The sequence below is a fragment of the Dendropsophus ebraccatus genome, chromosome 4, assembly GCF_027789765.1.
Source record: "Dendropsophus ebraccatus isolate aDenEbr1 chromosome 4, aDenEbr1.pat, whole genome shotgun sequence".
NCBI classification, from domain to species: domain Eukaryota; kingdom Metazoa; phylum Chordata; class Amphibia; order Anura; family Hylidae; genus Dendropsophus; species Dendropsophus ebraccatus.
This window is the reverse complement of record NC_091457.1, coordinates 118,166,184-118,193,040: the sequence shown is the minus strand read 5'-3', so window position 1 is coordinate 118,193,040 and position 26,857 is coordinate 118,166,184. Positions and strand designations below refer to the sequence as shown.

Here is a 26,857-nt window from a genome sequence, read left to right as displayed (position 1 = left end):
AATCTGATCATCAGAGTTAGGAAACTGTTTTCCAGCAGAAGACAAGACCGTAGTGGAGAGACAAGCTTTCCGGGCAAAGGGGGGGGGAGTAGGTCCATCTCCCCTCCGAGAAGTGAGTAGATACACTGTGCAACATTACTTTACAATGAAGGTCTAGAAATAAAGGACCTGATACTCTATATGTAGAACAGAGAGGTCTAGGCTGTTAGAAACCTATAACATTGCTTTTATCTTTTCTATTCCATTCTCTCCTTATCCATTTGCCATTTCCTTGATCTTATCTAATCCTTTCCCCTGACCTTTCAACCTGACCTGGAAGGTCAAGCACCTCAGGGAGGATGTTGCCCATCAAGCCAAAAAAAAATCATTAACCTTCCTTTATGCGAACAGTTTTAGATGTGTAAAATTAAGCAAGGCCTTGGTAATCTCCCTTGGTGCAAGAAATAGAAAAACATGGCTTAGGCTGAATCAGACTTTAAAAAAAAAAAAAAAAAGAAAGAAAAGGAAAACCAAAAGGTGAGCTGTGGGGACCGGGCACTGTCAGAACAGAAGTGATGGGGGAAAATGCAGTGTGGGTATGGATGGATATACACACACACACACACTATATATATATATATATATATTATATATATATATATATATATATATATATAATTAAAAGTGGTGTAGGCCGGGTAAAAGGGGGAAATGTTGCACAAACCACAGCTCACACAAAAAGTAAAAATGTAAATAAATGGGAAATGTATTGAATATACAAAACCCCAGGAGCTCTCTGTGCCTCTATGAAGACTCCTAGTACTAGAAGCATAACTAAAAGATGGCAAAGGGCAGTAAATAAATATGAAGATAAATTACTGGGAAACCAATAAGAAAGACAGGTCAGAGATCGGGGCTTTATGTTCTGACCTCACTTGCTGCTGAGGGCAGTCATGATGGAGACGCGCACAAGTTTCGATATAAGGCTTCCTTGACTAGTATGTCACAGGAGACATTATAAGCTGCAGAAAAGTAATAGAGTCACAATAGTTCGGATGTACTAGGGTTGCAGATAGTAATCACTTAGATTATCACTTTCATTTTAAAACTTACATTGGAAAAAAATTGAATCTGAATAACTTCACGAGGGCCCATGGGTGGAAATCACTGGGCCTGCATGTCAGCAGCAACAAAGCTGCTCATAAGTGCAAGCAATAAAACACTGTAATGAGACGGTCACCCTCTCGAGATGCCAAGTACAACACATGAAGCAGCGCCAGATGAAAAAACTTTATAGAGGCTAAAAAGAAAGACCCGAAAACTAAAGTTAAATAAGTCGAATAGCCATCCCAGTCCCAGAATAAACCATATACCATCTCCAAATCTGAAGTCTGGAATTCTTCTGAGGTAAATAGATCACTATTCCCGAATATACACTGAAAGTGATACTGTCCATGATATGCATTAGCCATAGTCATAATAAAGAAGCAGCTCAGGTTATAGTCATGTTGCCTTCAAGCCTTTTCCTACATCAGCACTTGCAGTGAGTTTAGGCTTCATGAGGCAAGTAGGGCCTCAGGCACGGGAGAACATCACAGGATATAGAAGCTTCCTGATAACTACAGCAAGTGAAGAAAGGGAAAGTGATGTACCGGTGTGTGAAGAGGACAGTGGGGATTTAGTGGCTGTGCTGCTCTTGCCTGGGGCCAGATAAATCTGATTTCAGAAACCAATGACTGAAAGCTAAAAACCAATGGGATCTTCCTAAAAGTTACAAGATTAGGCCATCATCTGACCAAAAGAAAAGAACCTGATGTTAAAGGGAACCAATCGGAAAAAAAAATGCTTATGACCCACTAGCTCAGTACAGCGGGTCCTATCCGTGCTGTGCATGCACGCAGTAATGACCATGTCAGTACGCCAATGTGAGGGAAGGCCCACCTCTTGATGACATGCCCAGGGGACAGTGACTACTTGGGAAAAACCACCACCTAGATGACTAGTAGGGGTTCATTTACATAGAACATGGAATTTACAAGAGTATGTTTACGGATTATACCGGGCAGGGAAGCAGGTTATATGCACATGTTTGGGAAGAATGCTATGTGATGCTTCAGCACATTTCCCTAGCATTATAGACTTCTTTTTTTTTACCGATTGGTTTCCCTTAACAAAGTTGTAATTTCAGATGTTTTTTGGTTGATTTGTCAGATTTGTTTTAAGTGATAGGGCCCCAAGTCAAGGTCTCAACTTTTCTCAACCATTCCTTTAGGCTATGTTCCAACATCATCTTTCTAGGTGAAAAAACACAGCAATTTTTTCCACAATAAGAACCACTATTAGGCTATGTTCACACAGAACAAAAGGGGCGGATTACGCGAGGAAATATTTCCGCCTGAAATCAACTGACGCTGAATTCCGAGCAGAATATAAGCAGAATGCAAGCAGAATCCCTGCGTATTCAGCTAGGAAAGTGTTCAGCTCGTAATCAGCTCTTGACAAATTCAGAGCGGAATACTCGAGGAATCCGCGCTGAATCCGCATGCATTCAGCGCTGAAATTCAGCGAGTATTTGGCGAGTAAACTAGACTATACCAGAATATATACTAGAATCCTCCTCCCCCCTTTTTTTCCCCATTTCCGCACTGATTCAGCGCGTAATTTCCGCTTGTATTACGCTTGTATTCCGCGCTGAATACGCGCGTATTCCGCGCTGAAACTGAAAATTAGAGCCCCACTGGTTTGTATAGGCTTCCGCTAGCGGAAGAATGAACATGTTCATTCTTCTGGCGGAAAGCGGATTAGTTCAGTGCGGAAATTCCACTGTGTGAACTGCAGAGCAGAATTTCCTTTCAACACAATGGAAATTAGCTCTGCACCTATTTTAACGGCTGAAATTTCAGCTGCTTTTGCTCTGTGTGAAAGAGCCCTTAATGATTCTGATCATTAGCGGCTGTCATTGTATTAAAAAATAAAAAGGGACTTTTTGACCTGAATAAGACATTGTGCAAGCATGGCTTTAAGATGTCTTATTAGCAATGGATGTTCAGCCACCTTCTCATCATACTTAAAGGGGTTATCCAGGATCAGAAAGAAACATTTCTGCTAGCAGTGCTAAAACTGTTCTCAGGTTGTATGTGGTATTACAACTCTGTAATACCACTTACAGAATGAAATAATAATAATAATAATAATAATAATAATAATAATAATTATTATTATTATTGCAGGGTTCACCATTTCCTCAGCCTTTTTTTTAGTCTGCATTCCCATGTGCCGTGATTTTTTTTCTGCTTAAAAAGTCTGCACCTTTTAGATGAACTGCTGACAAAGATATTTTGTTAACCTTGGCCCATGAAACAATTTTGTCAGTCAAGTCCTGACGCAGTTTGCCCCTCGTCGCCCCTGATGATTTATATATGAGACAACTGTCATATTGTCTGTCCGTATCTGTACAGATTGAGTAGGTCTGGTGACAGCAATTTGACAGCTTCCCAAACCGCACTTAGCTACCTGAAATGAGAGGCTACCCCTGCTCGACTCTAATTCCACACTCCCTGCAACAAAATGCTGTAGCCCCAAAACTTTGCAGCAACTGTCACTAGTTGTAAGTTGCAATTTGCCCAGTGGACTCATTCTCATAGAGTTCTTGGATTCCCACCAATCTATGCAAGACCTTACTTGACTTGCGAGTAGAGATGAGCGAACCTGCTGAGGTTCGGGGTTCGTATGAACCTGAACTCTCGGCGTCTGATTCCCGCTGTCTGCAGCCTCCGTGAAGAGGGTGGATACAGCCGGAGGACCACCTGGAAAACTGGGATACAGCCATAGGCTGTATCTCAGTTTTCCTCGGGAGGTTCGCTCATCTCTACTTGCGAGCACAATCACTTTTTCTAGGGAAACTTCTTTATTAATCAACATACTGAATTTTGTAGTGGACAGGAGTGAATTTAGTTACATATTAGATGAGACAAGAAGGTCTCTGTTTGAGCTCTACCGTCTCCACAACGTCAAAGATTTTTTTCTAGAGAGAGAACACCTGTAATACACAATAGGAGCACTGATCACCTAAATCTGGGCTCATCTACAGTGCAAGTCTAGAATTGCTCTCCTGACAGTTTTGCAAACTTCAGCGTGGCAAGACTCTGCACATGCTGGGTGGTAAAGTTGCCATGACAACTATACAACACCCTGCAAGTCATCGTCATTGGAAAAGGGCTTGTGCACAGAACTCCCCGGATATCATACAGTTGTAACTCGCCAACTCTACCGCCCAGTGTGTGGAGTCTCTTTCCACACCAAACTTAGCAGAATAGACTTGCCCTTTAAGAAGTCTATTATACAGCTCTGTTAGCAGACGGGCAGAGCCACAGGATCATATATGCAGTTCTTTATTGCCACCATTCGTAAGCCACACATCTATTACAAAGGGTGAGGTGATGGGCAGATGAATGAGGATTTATTCACAGGATAAAACCATGAAATTATCAGACAAATGAACATCTGTTTATGTGTTGGCTGGTCATTGGGCCTATTGCACAGGGTATTTATCAGCTATAATTGCCATGTGTAATAAGAACCTTATGTGCACAGTCTACCATGGTTATTCCCATTTTCATACTGCAGATTTAGTACCGTGACCACTTTATTCTCAGGATCAGTGGGGGTCCGACCTCGGAGACCTAGTGATATGCCATCAGTTTATTGCAATGGATGTGGGTTTAAGAAGATGGGTATACATTTAATATTCTCAGTAACAAATTTGATACATTTTAAACTTTTCCCAGTTTAGCTTCCAACCCAGGTGGGTCAATAATTATCAAGTTTAAATAAAAATCTGGGATTTTGGCATCTGTTTTTAATTTACCACCAACAAAAGACCATCCAAGTACAACACTATCTCAAATGCCTGGGGTGACATGCGAACAAGGTTTATCATGGCTTTTATGTACACTGCCAATCTTCGCTGTTTTAGTATACATCCTAAATGATGTCATATACACCTCCCCCCCCCCCTCCTCAAGGCACTCTACCTCCATCGTGAACTTTTAGTACTAAATGTATTTGTTCAACTGTGTTACATTTATTAGAAAAGGAAATGACTTGTTCAGTCTTAGAACTAAACCCTGGGAAGTATTACTCCAGACACCAGTGGTTTATGGGACGGGGAACCATTCCCTTCATGAGTAACGGTTCCAGGATGTCTTTGTAGCCGCACTTAAAAGCGGAAAGGTTTTCACAGGGATCATTCTATAATATGTGGGAGAGTTTTTAGTACAAACAGTATATCGTCTCCCAGCTTTAGAATCCAGGGATTACAATTTTTTTTTTTATTCAGCTGGGTAACCTTTCTTCCTCATGACCTCTGGTGTCATTGCTTTGAGGGCTTGGAGATCTCAAGGTTAAATAGGGATCTTTTATCACAGTTAGGACAAAATAATTTTTTTTAATATTTTGTAATAAACATCAAATGAGGAACAATACTCAAATAATTCCAAGGAAAATATATAGCATGAGTCAACTCTCTAGGCAGCGTATTGATATAACAGAGGAATAAAGACCACGGCACTTTTTGAAAGGTCTAGACTAATTCCTCTTCTTTCTGTCTTTAGGGAGGCATTTTCTGGAACCATAGGCTCTTTCTAATATTTTTGCTACCGTAGATCTAAAATCCCCATGGAACACCACAACTTACTATTTAACCAAAAACACCATAGGGTTATCCTGAGCATATTAACTAGAGCAGTAATTCTAACAATAACGGAGACGCTAAAGATTCGCTATAACGATGGATCGCTAGTGAAAACTAGCAATTTTGAAGCGAACAATTCTGAGGTTATTACATTCACTTATTACTGTTATGAACAATCGTTTTTATGTTGTTATATGGTCGCTAATCATTCCTCAGGATAAACCACACAAAATATGTTACTGGCAAATAACTTACACAAACAGATATGCGAACGATCTGCAAACTACCAACGATAATTTTTCAACATGTTGAAAGACAAAAATAAAACCCGATCAAGCAATGAATGAAAAATCGTTTATTATGGTGAAAGATAATTGCTCGTTTTCTATAATTATAAAGAATTTCTAAGCGATAATCGCTCCGTGTAACACTTTTAGTAACAGTAGCAATGAACTCTGAAGAACTATATATTATTCTTGAACAGGAATTCTAGCTGATAAGCCACATTTTGGCCAGGGGTAAGATTCTGGGTTACTACTTATCTTACTTTAGGTTAAGTAACCCAAGCGTTTCTTATTCTTCTCGTCAATGGGAAGCCTCCAGCAGATTGTTTTGGGGATAAACACTTTATCTGCTGCTTTCCACTCTCTTAGGTAAAGAATGTACTAGTGTGTACAGGAAACAAACTTTTTTTTTCTTTGTTCAAACCCTCTAAACATTTTGTTATGAACAGTCCTTTGAACTTGAATTTTCTCATTGCTCATAGATACCCGGATATAACAGTCCATTATTATAAACAAAAATTTTTTAAAAATGTAATATTTCAAATCCAACGAGTCTCTAGTAAATAACTTTAGCACAGATTTATCAGAATGTGAATCATAGGAGGCTGATGAGGATATTATTCTCCTCTCTCTATGTCTGGAGGCAGATGGAAGAGGAAAAGAGCTCGATAATTCAGTCACAGGCGGATTGGTCTTTTTGCTTCATCCAGATTTCCTCTCGGACCACATTATCTGTACATTTTTTTGCATAGCTTTTTTAGTGCATTTGTCAAACAGATTGGTAGCGCTTATGGCATACTTATTTGGTTACCATTATAGACTACAAGAGCTGTCTTTATAACACCCACATCAAACAATAGAAATAGTAAAGGAATTTGCACAACAAAGACAGCAAGATGAAAATATTACTGCATATATTATTGGTAAAACATGTACAGGCCCAGTGCATGCAAAAAAATTCCCAATTTCCCTAATTGGTTGCAAACAGGAAGAGTGGATTGGAAGACCTCATAGGGAAGAGGAAGGGATTGGAAGACCTCATAGGGAAGAGGAAGGGATTGGAAGACCTCATAGGGAAGAGGAAGGGATTGGAAGACCTCATAGGGCAAATTCCACAAAAATGCTAGTTTCCTCTTAGAAGTTACAACCAGGCTGCCGCACCTATAGGCCCCCCAATGTGACACCACCCTCTGGTGTTCAGGGAGATGAGAAGGGAGAATAAAGACATCCCACTGGGTGCCTAGCTATAGATTCTCCTCCTCTTCTGTCTGTCACCACAGCAGGAGGAAGCAGGCAACGCAGCAGGCAAAACTACAGGCAGGATGCCTGCTTACTTGCCCAAGGTAAACCTGATACATCAGCACATGATACCTGATAGGGGAAGACATTGATGTATGAGGACCCTTTTAAATTTGCATATCTCTACCTAGTAGCTAGAGTACTGTCTCATGGTCAGGTGCCATAGTCATGAGTGATGGTTCGAGAGTTGTGTTATTCTTTCACCAGATATATCATATAAAGAACAAAGGAATTCAACAAGCAACAGTCAATGTATTCCGAGAAAGAAGGGTCCTCAACATAATTCCATAGACTTTCATGCTCCGAAAATGTACATATAATAAAAGAGCAAAAGTAGAACCGTAACAACCTGATGGAGATGACACATGCTGTGTCCACAGATCAATTAACAAGCGGAGTCCTCGACTGGAAGAAATTAAAGTGATTTTCTATAAGAATGCTTTGAGAGTCTCTCCCAATGCATCATCTTTTCATCACCTCGTTTGCCCTTGTCATATAGCGTTCGCTGCCAGCGCCTCTGACAGTGTGAAGCGACCAGACCGAATGCAGCTGGCGCTGCCTGTGTAATTGGAAGGGTAAAAGCGGCATAAAAGCAAAAAGTCTAATAATGTTAAATATGGAACAAGACTGGATTTAATAGGAGAAATTAATAAAGACAGATTTGCACAGATGTAAAAAATACCCTTTAGTACCGCCAGGCTGCATATAATAAAGGGGGTGATTTCAAGAGTTGAACAATGCAGAATACCTAGAAAAATCTCCATTATTGTAGCAGGAATAAAAGATAGTGATGGCATATCACTAAAACAGTCATCCCTAATCTGGGGAAAAGCTTTAACTGGGAAGACCATTGGGACCCCTACTGATCCTTAGAGGGGTAATCTGGCAAAAATTGCTTCTAATTAACTGGTGTCAGAAAGTTATATAGATAAAATCAAGCCTTCCAGTGCTTCGCTGCGGTATACTCTGAGAATGTAGGGGCCACAGTGCGGTATCTTCTCTATGGCCTGTTACTCTGCTGACACCATGTAAACTGTTGCACAGGTCCTCCATCTTCCAGTGGAAAAGGGATGTAGGACAGAATCAGCACCAAATCAATAATATTAAAGGGGAACTCTGGCGAAGCTTTGTAATTTACTTCTATTTAAAAATGTCAAGTCTTCAAGTACATATCAGCTGCTGTATGTCCTGCAGGAAGTGGTGTATTATTTCCAATATGACAGTGTTCTCTGCTGCCACCTCTGTCTGTGACAAGAACTGTCCAGAGCAGGAGAGTGTTTCTATGGGGATTTGTCAGACTGGAAAGGATACACCACTTCCTAAAGCACATACAACAGCCGATATTTACTGGAAGACGTCAGATTTTTAAATAGAAGTAAATTACAAAGCTTTGCCAGAGTACCCCTTTAATATTTTGTATTTATTGCTGATCCTGCCCTACATCCTCTTTCCCTTGGTGGAGGACCTATGCCACAGTTTTCATGGTGTCGGCTGGAGTAACAGGCTATAGAGAAGATACCGCACTGTGGCCCCTTCATTCTCGGGGTCCTGGGGGTTCCAACTAAGAATTGGTGACATAACCTATCCATTACTGTACAAAATACACAGTGTAAAGGACCCAAAAATTATAACCATCTCAGACTATACAGGATTTGCTTATAGAATCTAACAATGGAGACACAGATCTGCAAAGATGCTGAATACATGTAAAATAAAGCAATTACTGTAGTATATTCTGCCATTTCACATATATAGGGACCATAATAATTTGGCGGCAAAGGGGTACATACCCTTTAAAAGGGATAGTTAAAAAAATTCTCAGATCAACTGGTCCCAGAATTTGTAATTTACTTCTATTAAAAAAAAAATCTCAAGAATTCCAGTACCTATCAGCTGCTGTATGTCCTACAGGAAGTAGTGTATACTTTCCAGCCTGACAGTGCCCTCTGCTGCCACCGCTGTCCATGACAGGAACTATCCAGAGCAGTAGCAAATCACAATAGAAAACATCTCTTGCCCTCCAGCAGAAAGAATACCACTTCCTGCAGGACATACAGCAGCTGATAGGTACTGGAAGACTTAGATATATAGATGTAAATTACAAATCTCTGGCGCTTTCTGTCACCTGTTGAATTAAACGAAATAAATGTTTGGTGAACTAACCCTTTAAGACCTGCCTCTATAGTTTTATAGAAAATCCAGGTTTTACTGCTCTCCCAGCACTAATCTTAGAGATTTATTTCTACATATAGATTAATACTCATACATAATGCAATTAGATAGGGAGACAAAGTGTTAACAAGACGAGTGCAGTATCAGCCGAACGCTGAACGAGCCGGATCATTTTACTAAAACATTGAGAACACCACAAGCAACATCATCTGAATAAAACATCTAGGCGTCTCAGGCTCGACATCTTAACAGTCTAAATGTTGTTCATCAATCATTATGACAACTCTGAAAATACTAATATAAAAGACGAAGAAAAAAAGTCCTCAAATTAATAGATCGGTGAATAAAGGTAAAAATCAGCAGCGGATATTCGGGGCTGGAGGAAAATCGTACAAAATGATGCTTCAGGGTCACCAGTTTCCCATTAGCCTAGATAAACCCTTCACCATCTTAAGGATCTCTGCTTACCATTGGTGAATAGGCACTTGCTGACATGTAATAAGGGCATAGAATCCATATGGATATACAATGGGTTGTGCTTCAATTGCATCTATACTAGACAATCCCCTATTAGCCAAATGCATTATAATATCTATCCCCATAGAGAAACATTAAAGGGGTACTCAGGAGAAAAAAAATATATACAGTTTTCAAATCAACTAGTATCAGAAAGTTATGTCAATTACTTCTATTAAAAAACTGAAGACTTCCGGGACTTATCAGCTGCTATATGTCCTGCAGGAAGTGGTGTATTCTTTCCAGTCTGAAACAATGCTCTCTGCTGCTGGTGACATGAACTGTCCAGAGCAGGAGAGGTTTTCTATGGGGATTCAATGCTGATCTGGACAGTTCCTGTCACGGACAGAGGTGGCAGCAGAGAGCCAGACTGGAAAGAATCCACCACTTCCTGCAGATATCTGACTAGTTCTGTGTTTCGAGACTCTTCAATGAGGCTCCGCGGCCTCTTTTTCTGCATATTCATGTTTCCCAGGGGGCAATACACCTAGGATTTCACTGCATTGAGCGTTTTCACTAGCAGCCGGCAGTTTTATCGTTTGGCTGGTTTCCCCGAGATCAGCTATCTCTTCCACTTCCTGCAGGACATACAGCAACTGATAAGTACAGGAAGACTAAAATTATTTTCAATAGAAGTAATTTACAAATCTGTATAACTTTATGACACCAGTTGATATGAAAAAATTTTTATTCTCTAAGGCCACAGACTGCGGTTTCAATTTAGCCTCACTGTCATTTTTTACTTCATAGATTTATAATATAATCAATTGGATGGCTTCTACTATAAAGGCCCAATCTGATAACCCTGGTACGAAGTGGCACCTGTGAGTGAATATCTGCATAGACAGAAGATACGCCAGGTAACCGTTGCGATGTCCACAGCCTCCAGCTGTAGCACAGAAGCCATCATACTCTGGGTGGGTTGTGTATATGACCAACTAATATGAAATAGGAGAAAAGAACAATAGGTGGATATGTTCCCACGGTGCTCAGAAATCCACTGTACTACACCTTTTCCAATCCTGTCCCAGATTCCAAGAGTGAATGGCAATTGGCGATTACAAGGCTGACCCAACATTCATAAAGCAGTCTCTAGCTGTCAGAAAAGATATCCCATTCCTATATGCAATCCCAAAAACCCATGGGGGGGGCTACCACTTTCAGTCTGCAGGTGGCATCTTATAGGGCAGGAGATAAATCTTACTTCGTTCTGAGCTAAGGAGGCGGTTCTTCTCTGACAACTCTATTACAGGCATTTACAGACAGCTATCACAGCGGAGTAGTTCCACCCATGTGACTACCCAAATGACAAAGTTATCTTGAAACTTTTCCCCCAAACAAGCTTCCTGCAGATTGGGCTGGATTTCCTATGTGACAGGTTCCCTTTAAGCAATGCTCCAGCAGCTCCAAGTATGCCAGTCATTCCATCTGTCTGTGAGTGGTACAGATACAATAGTATTTGCCAATAAACAAGTGCACAATAATGCACACATTCCGCTACACTGTGTACAAATAATAGTACGCTATAGTGATATTTACATAGAATGTGGTATAAACACTGTACATTGCCCAGGCATCAATAATCTACAATGTCAATAATCCCCCACTAACTATAATGAGAAATGAACCAGCACATGTACTACCAACATACCCGCGTGTACATTGTATAACCATTCATTGCTATGACATAGAATTATAAATGGAATGGTGGAGACCCTCAGGGTAGTTGCCCCCTCTCTCACCTGTTCAGGTGCATATAGTATTAACAGGCACAAAAGCATTGCTAAGTTAATCATTATTGACCTGAAATGGTGTTCTGCTCCATACATTACAACTAATGGTCTGCAGTAAAAGGCGTCATGTGACACATCTGTACACTACAGTCCTGCCCTCTAAACACACAGACAACCCAAATCATTGAATAAGGGTCTATTCACCTGCAACATTAACAGACCTTAACAGCTTTCACATCTGTCAGGGGGCAAACGTCTGACAGTGCTTTACCCTCCAAGCATGACATCACAAATTCCACTTACTGAGAGTCATTACCAATTTCCTAGAACTCATCAATGAAGGGTGGATTTCTATTCAGAAGGTAAATTAGGACTATGTTTACATGGAAGTCAAGTCTTAAAGGGGTAGCTTACCTTTTGCTACCCCAACCCTGCTCTCCTTGGAGCTGACAAACTACAAATGCTATTCAAGGTGCCTAGGTTATGGTAATGGAGAGAGAAGCTGTCAAGATGGCCTTTAACACACCAAGCCATTACAGGGAACTGGGGGCAGGCACCTTTCATTACTCAACCACCATCATAGAAAAAGGAAGGTTCAACAAAAACAGTCAGCTGTGACCAACACATCATCTACTCACTCCAGTCAAAACAGAACTCAGTCCTGTTGACCCTTTAAATTATCCCTCGTGGGAAATCATCAGCCAGTTGTTAACTCTTCAATACAAAACACTAATTATAGGTCATGCTGGCCGACACTGCCTAGGGTGGTCACGGGAAGGAGGCATGGGCATGTGTAGGTCTCTGTGGGATGTGTCTATACCTGCAACATCATCATATACCTACAAGAAGATCTATCCAGGGACCCTCACTATTGACTTTTATTTTCCAAGCAGGGCCCAAAATAAATTTGGAAGTGGGTCCACAACAGACCTCCTTGTCAGAAGGCCATCCAGCTGCTTCAACTAGCACTTCTGGCTCTAAAAATGAAGATGGCCACCAGTGAGTAGAAGGCTTGACATCTAATTCCCTGTTTAGTTTTTTTTCTATTTGCAAAATGTTGACTGTCGTCCTAAACTCTGAAGTACAAAGCATTTGTGTGGAGTGAGGAGACATCACAAACACAACACACCACCGACACACTTTCGATATCACTACTAGGAGTGGGAGCACCTTGTTTATTATTAACTGTCAATCACGTGCAGGAAATACTGGCTGAACGCTTAGCACAAGGACTGCTGGCCACAGCCTGGAAGTTTCACGTGAAGAGATGAATCATTCAATTCTTTGAAAATTCCTAAAGTCTAGTCAACGTCAAGATGTTATGCAGATTCAGCATGAATAAGTGACGAGAATTGTAATGGGGGGGCTGTTCTCAATGACTCTTTTCTTTGAAATGTCCCACATAAGACGGATATCAAGAAGACTTCAGGAGCATTCTGTCGTGACAAAACAGTTTGCTAAAGGCCCTATTACACCAAACAATTATTGGCCGCACTTGGCCAATTACCAGCCATTCCAGCCGATAATCTTTGTGTAATAGCGCATGATAAAAGACCACAATCAGCCAACATGCACAGTGATCGTGATCTTTCAACATGTCAAAAAAATTCCAATCCTGACAGCGATGGGTATGCTGCCCGCCCGTGTAATAGGTGAGTATGGCTGGTGTCACTCAGTGTTCCATCAATTTTTGTACCATACTCAGAAGTGGATCCAGGAGCAAGAAGTACAAAATCACATTAATAATATTTTCCGATTTCTTTTGAATTTACCAAAAACTGCAGCTTTATGTGAGTTCCATGTGCAACCCCCTAAAGCAGGGATAATGGAACCTTAGGCCCTCCAACTGTTGCAAAACTACAATTCCCATCATGCCTGGACAGCCAAAGACCGGGCTTGATGGGAATTGTAGTTTTGCAACAGCTAGAGGGCCAAAAGTTCCCCATCCCTGCCCTAAAGGGCTAAGCCATGATAATATATGTCCCATGATAATATATGTCATAGATAGAGGTCAGAAGCCAACATGAACGAAGGCCGTGAGCTTAGGCCCCCCTACTGATATACAGATTGAATGTTTTAGACCCCTATGGTGCTGGTGAGGCTTCTGTAAAGTCTCCAGCATAAACCTTCAATGATAAGGTACCATTCATGGACAAACAGAGGCCATTAAAAGTGAACTATAATTTGGAAGAAATGCTAGACTGGAGACTCCGAGAAGTCTTCTAGCAAGTGTCTAAGGTAGACATTAGAGATTAACAAACTTACAGAAAGCTTAGATTCACATGAACCTGACTGCTCAGGATTTGAGTCCCACTGCCTGAAGAAAATGGATGCAACCCGGGATTCCAATGCCAAGTAATCAGGTTGGCGTGAAGCCAAAGTTACAGTTCACTCGTCTCTAGTAGACATCTTCTAATTTATGGCGGCGACAATAGATGCATATTGATTAGAGATGAGCGAACCTCGCCCACACTTGGGTGGCTGTGAAGAAGTGGGATGCAGCACTTAAGCTGCCTGGAAAACATGGATACAACCATAAGCTGCCAGGACTCCCTAGGAGTGTATCCAACTTCAAATGCAGAGCGTTCCGATTCAGAGGAACCAGAGCATGCTCAAAGTTCACTCATCTCTAATATTGATGATTTCCGTTTCAGAACTGCCGCCTTAAAATCACACACCAATTCTAGACAGTGAGCCAGCTCAAGATGGTGGTAATGCATTTTGGTATCAATATTATGGCCACAATACTCAGACCAGACCCCCCCCCCCCGGGCTACTATAGGAATGAACTTAGGATGATTACTTTAAACCCAATGACAATCTGTCACTATAGAAACTCCCATGGGTCAGGCCAGCCCACTTATTGGCTCATCTCTGGCCAATGTTACGGCCAACACTGAAATAAAAGGCCGGCAATAAAAGAATATTTACGCCTTGGCTGTTCCAAGCAGATTAATTGTCAAGCAGATTCATGGATAGAAAGTAAACAAAGAACCATCCAAAGCCTCGTGCACAGTTCTCGGTCAAGAAAGAATGGTGCAAACTACAACTTCCAGCAAGTTCTACAGGTGACCATGCCAGCTGGTTGTATAATGTATTTCACCATCATGCTATAGAGATGCACCACACATGGATTTGCGTTTAAGCTGCATTAACTCTTTCAAAGCAGACCAGTACTACTTTGTACGTTCTTAAAGGGTTAATCCTCCTTGATCAGACAAACATGACCAGATATAAAACAAACACATAGAAAAGCAAACAACAGTTATTGACATTAAAGTTACATTTGGCAAGAATCTATTTCCCACATTATTCAGCCATTCTCCATTGTAACCAATACGAAATACGTCCGGAATATAAACACCTGTAAATGTCATTTGGAAACAAATCCTCCCACAAAGAAGTCTTGAAAGGAGGGGGATATATCTACTGTCTAGACAAGTCACCTGCTTCTCACCTGCCATCAAATACTACATTAACATATACAGTGGATATACAGCCATCGCTTATAATGGGTCAGCGCACTTGAGAATCCTTCAAACTATCAAGTACATGTAGCTGAGTCAAGGTTCCCAGCTGTGGCAGAGCTGAGGTTGTCACTTAGCGCACAGTGGGGATCAACCAAGGAATGTAGGTAATCCTACTCCATAATCCTAAGGCAGAAAGCCATGACAATGCAGCCCCTAAACAGTTACATGACAAACTCAGCTCTGCTACATCAACCTAGCAGCCAATATGAGCAGTTCCATTGGAAAGGAACAAGTGACATAATTCTTGTACAATATTGTACAATCCAAAAGTGACCAAACTCCCATAAAAGTGAATGATCATATAACATCCATAGTAATATTTCTGTAGGGAAGGATACAGAGTCGCACAATGGCATGAATGAGAGTTGCATGACATAACAGCGTTGGACGTCACATGACACAAGTTGTCTTCAATCTTCCATGACATACACAACACCAGAAACATACAATAAGCAAACCAGGAAAAAGTAACAAATAAATGTATCAAGTAAATATTTACATATGATCATTGCAACATTTCCTTGCTTGAAGAAGGGCTGAAACCTGGCAACCGGTACTGTACCTTGTGGACGTTCCCTTCCGGACATCGCATATACTGCATTTAAAGGCTTCTGCACTGTTCCTAAAAGTGCACACACTACAATCCCAATATCCCTCATCCGCTGAAGGCTTAGCTTGCCGTTTTGGCCTGTAAAGCAAGCACAAGAAATATCAGGGACACATTCACAGACCTGTCAATCACTCACACATGCCCACATGGACCTGTCATATCGGATAACCCCCCACCCCCCATAGAGAGCCTAAACTTTCCAGCCCATCCTACTAATAGAAAAAGAAAAAAGCACAATAAAGCAGGTTGTCAATTCTAGGACTGCAGGGGGCACCAAGAATCACCATATCCAAGATTAAACTCCCTGCCCTTCAAATTAACCTTACAGAGCTGAGTGAGCGGGAAGGGGTTAACCAGCCTTAGAAGAGAGACAGCCACACAGATCTACTCCTCTCCTTGCAGCCTTCTGCCAATGCGAACTGCTGTGCCCTCACCTCACCCCCCTAACTACCACCTTGTGCCAGCACCCCGTCACAGAAGACACCCACAGCATCTCCGCCAATGAACTGCCCCCCCCCCCATTATGACATACAGCCATTCCAACAACAGTACCCCCCCCCCTCCTCCTACAGCCGTCACCATCGTGCTTAACCCTTTACGTCCCTATAGGGCCCTGACATATAGCAATGAGAAGATGGTCACGGAAAGGAAAGGGAGGGGGGGGGGGGGGTGTTGCAAAGAATAAAAGCATTATAAAAACACAACACACCCCACTGTGAAAATAAGGCACAAAAGACAAAGAAGCCATAGCCAACACAAGCCATTCCTGCCACCCACTGTCTCCCATTCCCTCCCCATTCACCTATCAATAATGAAATAATACTAAAGGATATTAGGGAGGGGGGGCAATGACTTATTTCGATTTTAAGGCTAGTGGAGGCGTTTCTCTCTCTCCACCCTGCCCTCCTTTTTTTTCCTCTCTCTCCTGGTAAATATTCTCTTTGTCTGAGGCTCTGTGCAGGGAGTGTGTGTGTGTTATGTGTCTGAGAGAGGATCAGCCGCCATAGTAGAGCTGGGCACTTCCTCCCCAGCACACACAGCTCCCTATATACATCTATACATCCTACATTATAATGGGGAGGGGGGCTTACAGGGTGCTGGTACTGCAGCCTCCACTTACAAGGACAGGGAGATGATTGGGGAGGAGGGGGGGATTATGTCTCCATCTGTCTACATGGTAATGGGGGTATATAAATAAACCTACCCCCTCCCCTTTAAGGCTTATTATTATACCCCTCCCCCCACCCATCCCCTGCTGCACTGTACCTGGTCGGGCTCTTCTTGTCTCCCATAATCATGAAGGTAAAAATCCTGCACGCCTGGTGCACCCTCCCCCCTCCTGTGTTCTGCAGGGAACCCCCCAACACCTATAAATAAATAGGGATTTAAAGGGAGGGTCCAGGGGGGGAGGTGGATGGATTGGAGGTGAGCGGGGTATAGCTGTGAGGGTATGGCGTGCTCAGGGGGAGGGGGCCGGCAGGCTGGCTGGTCCTCCTCGGTGGCTCCGGGAGCAGCCCCAGCCGTGCTCTCTCTCCTTCGCCGATCCGCTGCCAGACTGCACAGACACTCGGGGACGGAAGGAAGGGCGGGGCCCAGCCGACGTGACGTCACACACTCCGCCAGCCAATCGCGCTCTGTGGGGGATTTAAAAGTCCAGCAAGTGGGGAAGGTGAAAGATTCTTTGGGTTTTAATTGATGGATATCAGGGGGGTCACCAGGCCCGGAGCCATGTGCTGGGCTACTGAGGATGGAGACAGCTCCTACAGGCAGGGGTGGGTATCAGCTGCTGCAGAACCTCTTGGGACCAGAGCACAACAGGTTGGTGATGTGGAGCTATGGGGTTAATATGACGTCACAGAGCTAAGGAATGGTTGGCTGCTGTAATGACCAAGCAGTTCTGCAGCAGCTACAGGTGGTCTGTGACCAGTGTCAGGGCTCACCTGTACAGCCTCTCTATTTTCAGTGGAAAAGTAGTCTCAGGCTTGAGCAGCCTTCAAGGGGGACTACAAGTGCCATAGCCCTCTCATACAAACGGTGGGTGCACTGTCTAACCTGAGATACAGCGTGCACCAACCTGCGGCTATCCACCTGCTGCAAAACTACAACTCCCATCATGTTCATTTTATTTTATCTTGCATGTTTTTAGCTGTCCAAGAATGATTGGAGTTGTAGTTCTGTAGCAACTGGAGAGCTACAGATCAGAGAACACTTCTCAAAAAGTTTGTGTAGGAAGACAACTACAAAACCCAGCATAACTAGATAGCAGGAGCACCAGTCTAAGCTAAAAGGTGTCCCAGATTTTGTAGAACCATGGGTCCCAGCATACAAAGACAGTCTCTGGCTACACTTGCCTGTTGTCCTATTGTCTATGCAAAGGTTCTTATTGTAAGTTTTGCAGGGCTTGTCTCTGGTCTGCCACCCTGCTATTCTACATTGTGTAGTACTACAAGTCTCAACATACAGAAAGAGCCTGTCAGTTTGTCTGTGTGCACATAGTGGTCCCAGCATCCTACAGAAATCATCATTTGCTCAGAGTACTTATATTGTTAGGCTGAGGTGTAAGGGGATAGGCATTAACTGCTGCAGCACCTCTTGGTCGCTGGCTTACTGAAGACCACAAAACTGTAGTGTTTGACTAGACAGCAAACACCAGGAAATAGATCACCTTTTCTTTAACCCCAGTCTCTTAAGAGTTGTGAAAAATGCATTTGGGCTTTTATATTCAGTAATACAATGTAGTCTTCCATTGAAGCATTTCCAGAAGCTTTAGTACTACAAGTCCCAGTGCACACATATGCTCTTAATAAAGGTTTTTGTTAACTAGCCAATGTCTTTCTGCAGATTAACATGTTCAGACATGTTTTCCCAAAACAGATGGAGCCACAGTTTGCATCATGTTTCATCTACTGGTCATCTACCACCCATCCAGACTCTGAGAGAAACTAATAATTGCTGCCGATGGTGTCTGGCAGCCGCTTATCTCCCATTGAAATAAATAGTACAGTCATGGCCAAAAGTTTTGAGAATGACACAAATATAATATATTTTCACGTGATCTGCTGCCCCTTTATGTGTGTTTGTCAGATGTTTTTATCACATGCAGAAATCTAATTGCAATCATATTATGAGTAACAAAAGCTTATATTGACAGTTAGAATGAGTTAATGCAGCAAGTCAATATTTGCATTGTTGACCCTTCTTCCTCAGGACCTCTGCAATTCTCCCTGGCATGCTCTCAATCAACTTCTGGACCAAATCCTGACTGACAGCAGTCCATTCTTGCACAATCAATGCTTGCATTTTGTCAGAATTTGTTGGTTTTTGTTTGTCCACCCGTCTCTTGATGATTGACCACAAGTTCTCAATGGGATTAAGATCTGGGGAGTTTCCAAGCCATGGACCCAAAATCTCTGTTTTGTTCCCTGAGCCATTTAGTTATCACCTTTGCTTTATGGCAAGGTGCTCAATCATGTTGGAAAAGGCATTGTTGATCGCCAAACTGCTCTTGGACGGTTGGGAGAAGTTGCTCTTGGAGGACATTCTGGCACCATTCTTTATTCATGGCTGTGTTTTTAGGCAAGACTGTGAGAGAGCCGGTTCCCTTGGCTGAGAAGCAACCCCACACATGAATGGCTTCAGGATGCTTTACAGTTGGCATGAGACAAGACTGGTGGTAGCGCTCACCTCGTCTTCTCCGAATAAGCTGTTTTCCAGATGTCCCAAACAATCGGAAAGGGGAGTCATCAGAGAAAATGACTTTACCCCAGTCCTCAGCAGTCCACTCCCTGTACCTTTTGCAGAATATCAATCTGTCCCTGATGTTTTTTTCCGGAAAGAAGTGGCTTCTTTGCTGCCCTCCTTGAGATCAGGGGGGAGATTTATCAAAGGGTGTAAAATTTAGACTGGTGCAAACTGGCCACAGCAACCAATCACAGCTCATCTTTCCTTTCACCAGCGCTGGAATCTGAGCTGTGATTGGTTGCTGTGGGCAGTTTGCACCAGTCTAAATTTTACACCCTTTGATAAATCTTCCCCAGGTCTTGCTCCAAGAGTCTCCGCCTCACAGTGCGTGCAGATGCCCTCACACCTGCCTGCTGCCATTCCTGAGAAAGCTCTGCACTGCTGGTAGCCCGATCCCGCAGCTGAAACACTTATAAGAGACGGTCCTGGCGCTTGCTGGTCTTTTTTATTTTTGGACGCCCTGGAGCATTTTTGGCAACAATGGTTATGGAACCTTTCTCCTTGAGTTTCTTGATGATGCGATAGATTGTTGACTGAGGTGCAATCTTTCTAGCTGTGATACTCTTCCCTGTTAGGCCATTTTTGTGCAGTGCAATGATGACTACACGTGTTTCTTGAGAGATACCCATGGTTAACAGAAGAGAAACAATGATGCCAAGCACCAGCCTCATTTTGAAGTGTCCAGTGGGGTCATTCTTACTTAATCATGACAGATTAATCTCCAGCCCTGTCCTCATCAACACCCACATCTGTGTTAATGGAGCAATCACTGAAACAATGTTAGCTGGTCCTTTTAAGGCAGGGCTGCAAAGACGTTGAAATGTGTTTTGGGGGATACAGTTCATTTTCTAGGTAAATATTGACTTTGCAAGTAATTGCTGTTAAGCTGATCACTCTTTATAACATTCTGGAGTATATGCAAATTAACATTTTAAAAACTGAAGCAGTAGACTTTGTAAAAATGTATTATTTTCAAAACTGTTCGCCATGACTGTAAGTTTGCATAGATTGAAAGCTCTTGTGAGCAGGGTCCTCGCTCCTCATGCTGGACTTTATGGCTACATGTGTATCTCTAAAATGTCTGGTTTTGTCTGTGTACGTACCCCCAGAATTCTGAAGTGCTGTGGAATATGTTGGCGCCATATAAATATCATTATTAATATTTTCCTCTGTGTTAGCTAGTTGATCCTGTCAATGTAAAGTTTTGATCGGTCCAGGGCTAAATGGTTAGACCCATACCAATCGTGAGAACAAGCCAGAAGAAGACTGCGCTAAACGCCGGGAGAGGGCTCTCTGTCATGTGATGAATCTGGCTTCTAATGTAAGTCTAAGAAGCCCGACTCTTTCACTTACACAGAGCAGGGAGCTGACGGTACTGCAGGACAGTCCTCTCCCTGCTCGTTCTCATTATTGGCAGGCATCTGAACACTCAGACCTGGACTGATCAAAACTTTTAAAATGTCTCTATGAGACGTAATTTTTTTTTTTTTTTTTACAAATGACAGTGAGAGAACATGTCATATTGAACTTACAGTCTAGTCTGCAGGCAGCATGCTATAGAGCAGGAAAAGCTGAGCAGATTGCTATTTAGTTTTATAGTAAAGGTTCCAGAAAAACTTGTGGAAATCTCTCCTCATTCTGGGCTAAGTAGTCAAGTGGGCGGTCCTACTTGGTCACTGACAGCTTTCTATATGCATACTCATGTAACTGTAAAAGGGAAACAACCAGCAGCTTAGAAGCATCTAACCTGCTTTTAGCGCATAGGGAGCTGAGGATGAAGGTAATTGTCTTACCTTCCTCTTTGCTTCTAACCTTCTGGTTTTCCCATTAATTATCCGCGAGAATTCCTCAGTATGAACCCATCACAAGGATGGAGTCAATTTTCATTTTTTTCCTCCTCGAGATCAATGCAGTATATATATACTTCATTGATCAATGAGAACAGTGCTCCATTGCTCTGGGCTGCTGAAGCCCCGAGCGATGCAGTGCTAAGACCTCTGTGATCGCATCATGGGGGGTGATGTGTCTACTATACCACCAGCATGGGCTTTTAAAGGGGTTTAAATGCAGCTGTCAGTTTTGATTGCAGCTGGGATCGGAGTCAGAGCTAAATCCCCTAGCGGACCCATGCCATACAGGTAAGGCATATATCCTTAAGGGGTTAAACATAGAAAACGTAAAAAATATAGGGTATTTTGCAAAACTGCTTACGATCACAACCCCTGTTGATTTCTTTAAAAAAATAAAATTGCGACAGTGTGTCTCTAACAAAGCCAGAGTATCCACATTAATAGTGACAAAGTTCCACTATAAGCGGTGCCATCTGGGGAGTGCCCACCCAAATATTGCCAAATTTAGCAGCGTGATTTCTGATTCCCATTAACAGTGCCATCCAAAAAGTGTGACACGAACAAGCAGGTTTGCAGATGCTTAAAGTAGCACTCTGGAAACTTTCCCCCCTTTCTACTGCCTGTAACATGAGATAGATAAACAGTCATTCTGATCCTTTTCTTACCGGTCGGCTCTATTTCTCCAATATGATGCCTTTCCGGTCACGCTGCTCACCCATGTCATTGGCACTGTAACTATCTGAATCCCTGCACAGACCAGAAGTGACTTTTTCTATGGATCTCTATAAGACACTCAATTTGCGTTTCATAGAGAAAGTGACTTCCAGTCAACACAGCAGTCACTATGGGATTTACACAGTCAAGTGGACGAGCAACAGAACCGCATTGTATTGGGGAAATAAAATAAGAGAAGAACCAGCACAGCTGTTTAAAGGGGTATTCTAGGGAGCATTTGTATACATGAATATGGTATGGGTGGTGTAAAAAATAAAAACCATACTCTTTCACTTTTCATGCATTTGAATGGCAAATCCATACATCTTCACCTCTTAGTTTTGCATCACATATCACATCTGCCGCAGGCTGTCAGGGCATGCTGGGAGTTGCAGTATTGCAGCTATTGAAGAACACTGCCATAGGATATGTTCTCATCGTAAAGAACAACCGTGGTGTTTCCTCATAGTAACTAAATGTTTAACTTGCAGTCGAAAGTGAGATATTTAGTGTAATGATCTGACAGGTTGTTATAGGAATTTCCCCCATTTCATTTGAAATATACAATAGCAATGTGTGAGGAAAGTCTCCAGAAACATGGCGAACAGGATACAAAGAGATAACCGCATAGAGGATTCTGGAGAGCAGCAGATACCACAAGTCCAGGAAGTTACGAAGGATACAGAGAGAGAAGAGGATGTAACTGTGAGCAGATGGAACAGGAACCGGGATAGATAGAAGACAAGGTGAGAGGCGCCGAGGTTACATGGATAACATCATGAGAAGAGGATACAGATATCACAGAGCACGTGCCATGACAGGAAGAGGACACGGAGAGCTGGGGATTTCAGTTACATAGAGGAAGTAAAGAAAAAAAAAAAGGTTGTCCACTTTTATTGTTCTTAGGTTCCCCAGAATATAGGCTGCCTGGATTCTGAGTGAGGATCAGCTGAACGTGGCTCTGGGTATTCAATTCCCCTCCTGCACATTCACAAGGGAAATAAAGAATTACACAATTCCCATTGAAAATAACGTACAGACATGTTTGGTCCCCCAGAGAGAGAAAAGCTCTGTATCTGCTCTCACACTGGCTTATTGATGGAGTACCCTACAGTCCTTCCATCTTCTCTCCAGTGAAGTTGCTGTCTTAGCTAAGGCAACACCTATCAAAATGCAGGCACTGGGACGATCAGCTAAAGGCCCTATTACACGGAACAATTATCGGAACAATTACCGTTACGGACATCGTCTTGTGTATGAGAAGACAACAATCAGCCGACATGAACCATGTCGGCTGATGGTTGTCTAACAAGTTGAAAGACAAACTACTAAGATAGCAAATATCTGCTGCCATCGCTCTGAGGAATAGGAGTGGCGGCAGCAGACCACTGCTATATTCTATGGGCTGCCTGGACGATCACCTGGGCAGCCTCCCCGTGGCCCCCCTACTCTTACCTACTCACTACCGATTTTTGTAATAGAGGTGGCAGCGAGCAGGGAACGAGGAGCAAGCGAGTCCTGTAATAGGGGCTTAAGAGATCACCCCTGGTCCAGATACCACCCTTCCCTCCCCCCCCATGATAAGAATATATTTATGCTGGGGAAAACCCCAATTAGAGAGGCCTTTTTCCTGTAATATTACATGGCGACCATTCATATCAGGGTCACCCAACTAGTGGCTCTCCAGATGTTGCAAGACTGGAAGTGTGTGGTGTTCCTGACTCTCCTCTAATAGATGAGGTCAGAGAAGAGTAGGATCAGGCATGTTGGATTTTAATTGCCCAACCCTTCTGTTTTTGTGGAGATAAGTCACCATCAAAGGTGTCTGAAAGATGATGTCTTTCTTTTGAGAACACATGAGCCAAATGTTGAAGGGGTTGTCCATGGATCAGAAGGCAGCTGAAGCCTTCTTCTCCCCAGCACTTTTTATTTCTCTTCTAAGACATGAATGGGTTGGCCGAAGTCCTGATCTTCGTGCTGATGATGTCCAATAGCTGCACAGTGTTTCCAATGGTAAGGGACACTCTGCAGCTATAAAATAGCATGCAGGCAACACTACAATGATGATCAGGACTCCACATCTTAGAAGTAAAGGTGTGGTCTTTTGGGGAGGCATCATTGTTTTGTTTTTACGTTTAGTTTGGGGGATGTATTACAAATGCTATCTGGACTGTCTGATGGTTGGAGAATTTGTGGTGCAGAGGAGAGGAGGCCGACTGCTTTGAAACTCCGCCAGGTGACACTGTCCACTAATAAAATGAAGTGATTTTATACAGGTATATATCAAATGTGCTACATCTAAGCTTGTAGATGGTGCCGAGAACAGCACATAGAGTATAGGAGGTGACAATATCTCTATAAATAGGACATGTGGCCAACTACCCAAAAACTAAGTGGGCCCCAGATACCCCAGTCCAACACTGCAGCCGCTAGAGATCAGCTTAAGTCCAGTGGCTAAAGAAGTTGGATGTAGCTCTAGTGAGTTTGTGGAAAGATGGATACAGCCTATGACTGTAGTCATGTTTTTCACACAGCCTTAGGGCTGCATCCAACTTCTTCAGCCACTGGTATTCGAATGCTGAACAATTGGACTTGAGGATGCACAAGTTGTGCTGAACTCTACAGGCTGCACATCTGTGTGTAAAGGGGATGTGCAGCCAAAAACAATGAATTTAAATGGCTGCACGCACATTACAGTGATTATTTCTGCAGCTCAGGTTTGTTCAGTATAAAAGGACCTTAATACACCCCTCCTAACTATATAATCACACCCTGATGTTTTATTGTGTGTACGCCAGCGGGAGTATGTACGGTAAGCACTTGCACCTGCAGGTTGCTGTTGCACTTTTTTTTATTGTGTGTACACTGGGCAGAGTATGTACGGTAAGCCTTTGCACCTGCAGGTTGCTGTTGCACTTTTTGTTTCTTGTATGTCTCAGAAAGCATGTCAAAAGTTTTGATCAGTCAGAGTCTGAGTATTCAGACCTGTACCAATGGGGAGAACCGCGCTGCAGCACATCCACTCTCAGCGCTTGTTCTCCCGATCGGTAAAGGTCAGAAAAAAATCCAGGGGGGACAAGGGTTGGGATCATAATAAAGAAGTCCTATTTACCCTTCCCTGTGCCCCCATAGTGCAGTGTGCTCCCAATTCTGTGAGGTCATGGCATACCTCCCAACTTTTGCACAGAGGAAAGAGGGACAGTCACAGCAATGTGCCACGCCCCCGTAGCCATGCCCCACACAGACACGCCCCTCATAACCGCATCACCTGTTACCATTACATCAGAAACAAATATTATCACCAGATCTTCACCACATAGTGACTTATCCCCCCCTTTATACCATTACTACATAACTTACACTATACAAAGACCAGTACTCTCCCTCAGCAGTGACCATAGATGTGGCTGTACACCTGCAGACCTTATAGGTGGTTATATTGCAGGTATTCGGTGACTCACAGGGGACATCTTCTCTGCTTCAATTTTGTGTTTCTTGTCATCTTTCCCCTCCCCCTGTGCTGCAGTCCCCATAGAGTATAGCCCTCCCCTGTAGCAGCCCCTATATAGTATAGGCCTCATTTCTGTGCAGGAGACCCTTAAAAGCACATAGTGTAGCCCCCACATATTATAACCCCTCCCCTCCACATGGTATATAGTATGCCCCTATGTTGTATGCCTCTTAGTATCCCTTTAGTACCCCCATTAGTACCTTCTTAGTACCCCCATTAGTACCTTCTTAGTACCCCCCTTAGTACCTTCTTAGTATGCCCCTTAGTACCTTCTTAGTATGCCCCTTAGTACCTTCTTAGTACCCCCTTAGTATGCCCCTTAGTACCTTCTCAGTATGCCCCTTAGTATCCCCTTAGTATCCCCTTAGTATGCCCCTTAGTATCCCCTTAGTATGCCCCTTAGTATGTCCCTTAGTATGCCCCTTAGTACCGTCCTTAGTATGCCCCTTAGTACCCAATCTCATGGAGTTTCTGGTGCAGGCTTCGGCAGTTGCCAAGAGTATGACGCGGTAAGCCCCGCGCCTGCGCCCACCGCAGCACTAACTAACCAGCAGAGTACACAGGGCCAGAGGAGGAGAGACGCCATGGACAACTAGAAATATGGTAAGTATAATGGGTCAGTCTCTTACCATATTTCTAGTTGTCCATGGCGTCTCTCCTCCTCTCTCCCGGTGTACTCTGCTGGTTAGTTATTGCTGCGGTGGGCGCTGGGGGCGGAGCTTACCGCGATACTGTTTGCAACTATGGGCTTCCTTTTCCAGCTCCACGGTGCCTGCACTCTTCTCACATCATCTGTGCCAGGCAGGAGAGGAGTGCGGGCGCCCTGGGGCTGGAAGAGGAAGCCTGCACCAGAAGCCTGTGCATCACCTCCTCAGCGTCGGGAGCGGCGTCAGGAGGGACATGCGCCCGGCCAGTAGGTGTCGCTGTAAGAGCTGCAGCTGCCGGGGTCGGGGTGGGGGACAGCAGGACACATGGTGACCGTTCCGGGACAGTGGGACATTACCCCAAAACCGGGACTGTTCCGCTGGATCCGGGACGGTTGGGAGGTATGGTCATGGCCCCACTCAGAAATGCCCGCTCAGCCAATCAGTGAGAGAGGCGGGACACAGCTGCAGCCACTGACTGCCCGAGTGGGTAGTTCCTGTTGGGCTGCAATGATTCAGGAGCACAGACACTGAAAGAGAGCTGATAAATCTGGGCCTATGGCTGACCCCCCTATATCACTA

The 26,857-nt window shown here is 43.3% G+C and overlaps 1 protein-coding gene across 1 annotated transcript in view; it reads right to left on the bottom strand.

Annotated features, from left to right (window-relative positions):
* Positions 1-17,361, bottom strand: part of RYBP (RING1 and YY1 binding protein) — a 65,370-nt gene extending 48,009 nt beyond the window's left edge. Inside the window, exons 1-2 of the mRNA XM_069966875.1 lie at positions 17,082-17,361; positions 15,768-15,893 (exon numbers count right to left, since the gene is read on the bottom strand). Coding sequence (XP_069822976.1) covers positions 15,768-15,893; positions 17,082-17,113 — 158 coding nt within the window. The 5' untranslated portion in view covers positions 17,114-17,361. The remainder of the gene's footprint in view (positions 1-15,767; positions 15,894-17,081) is intronic.
* Positions 17,362-26,857: the final 9,496 nt, after the last annotated feature.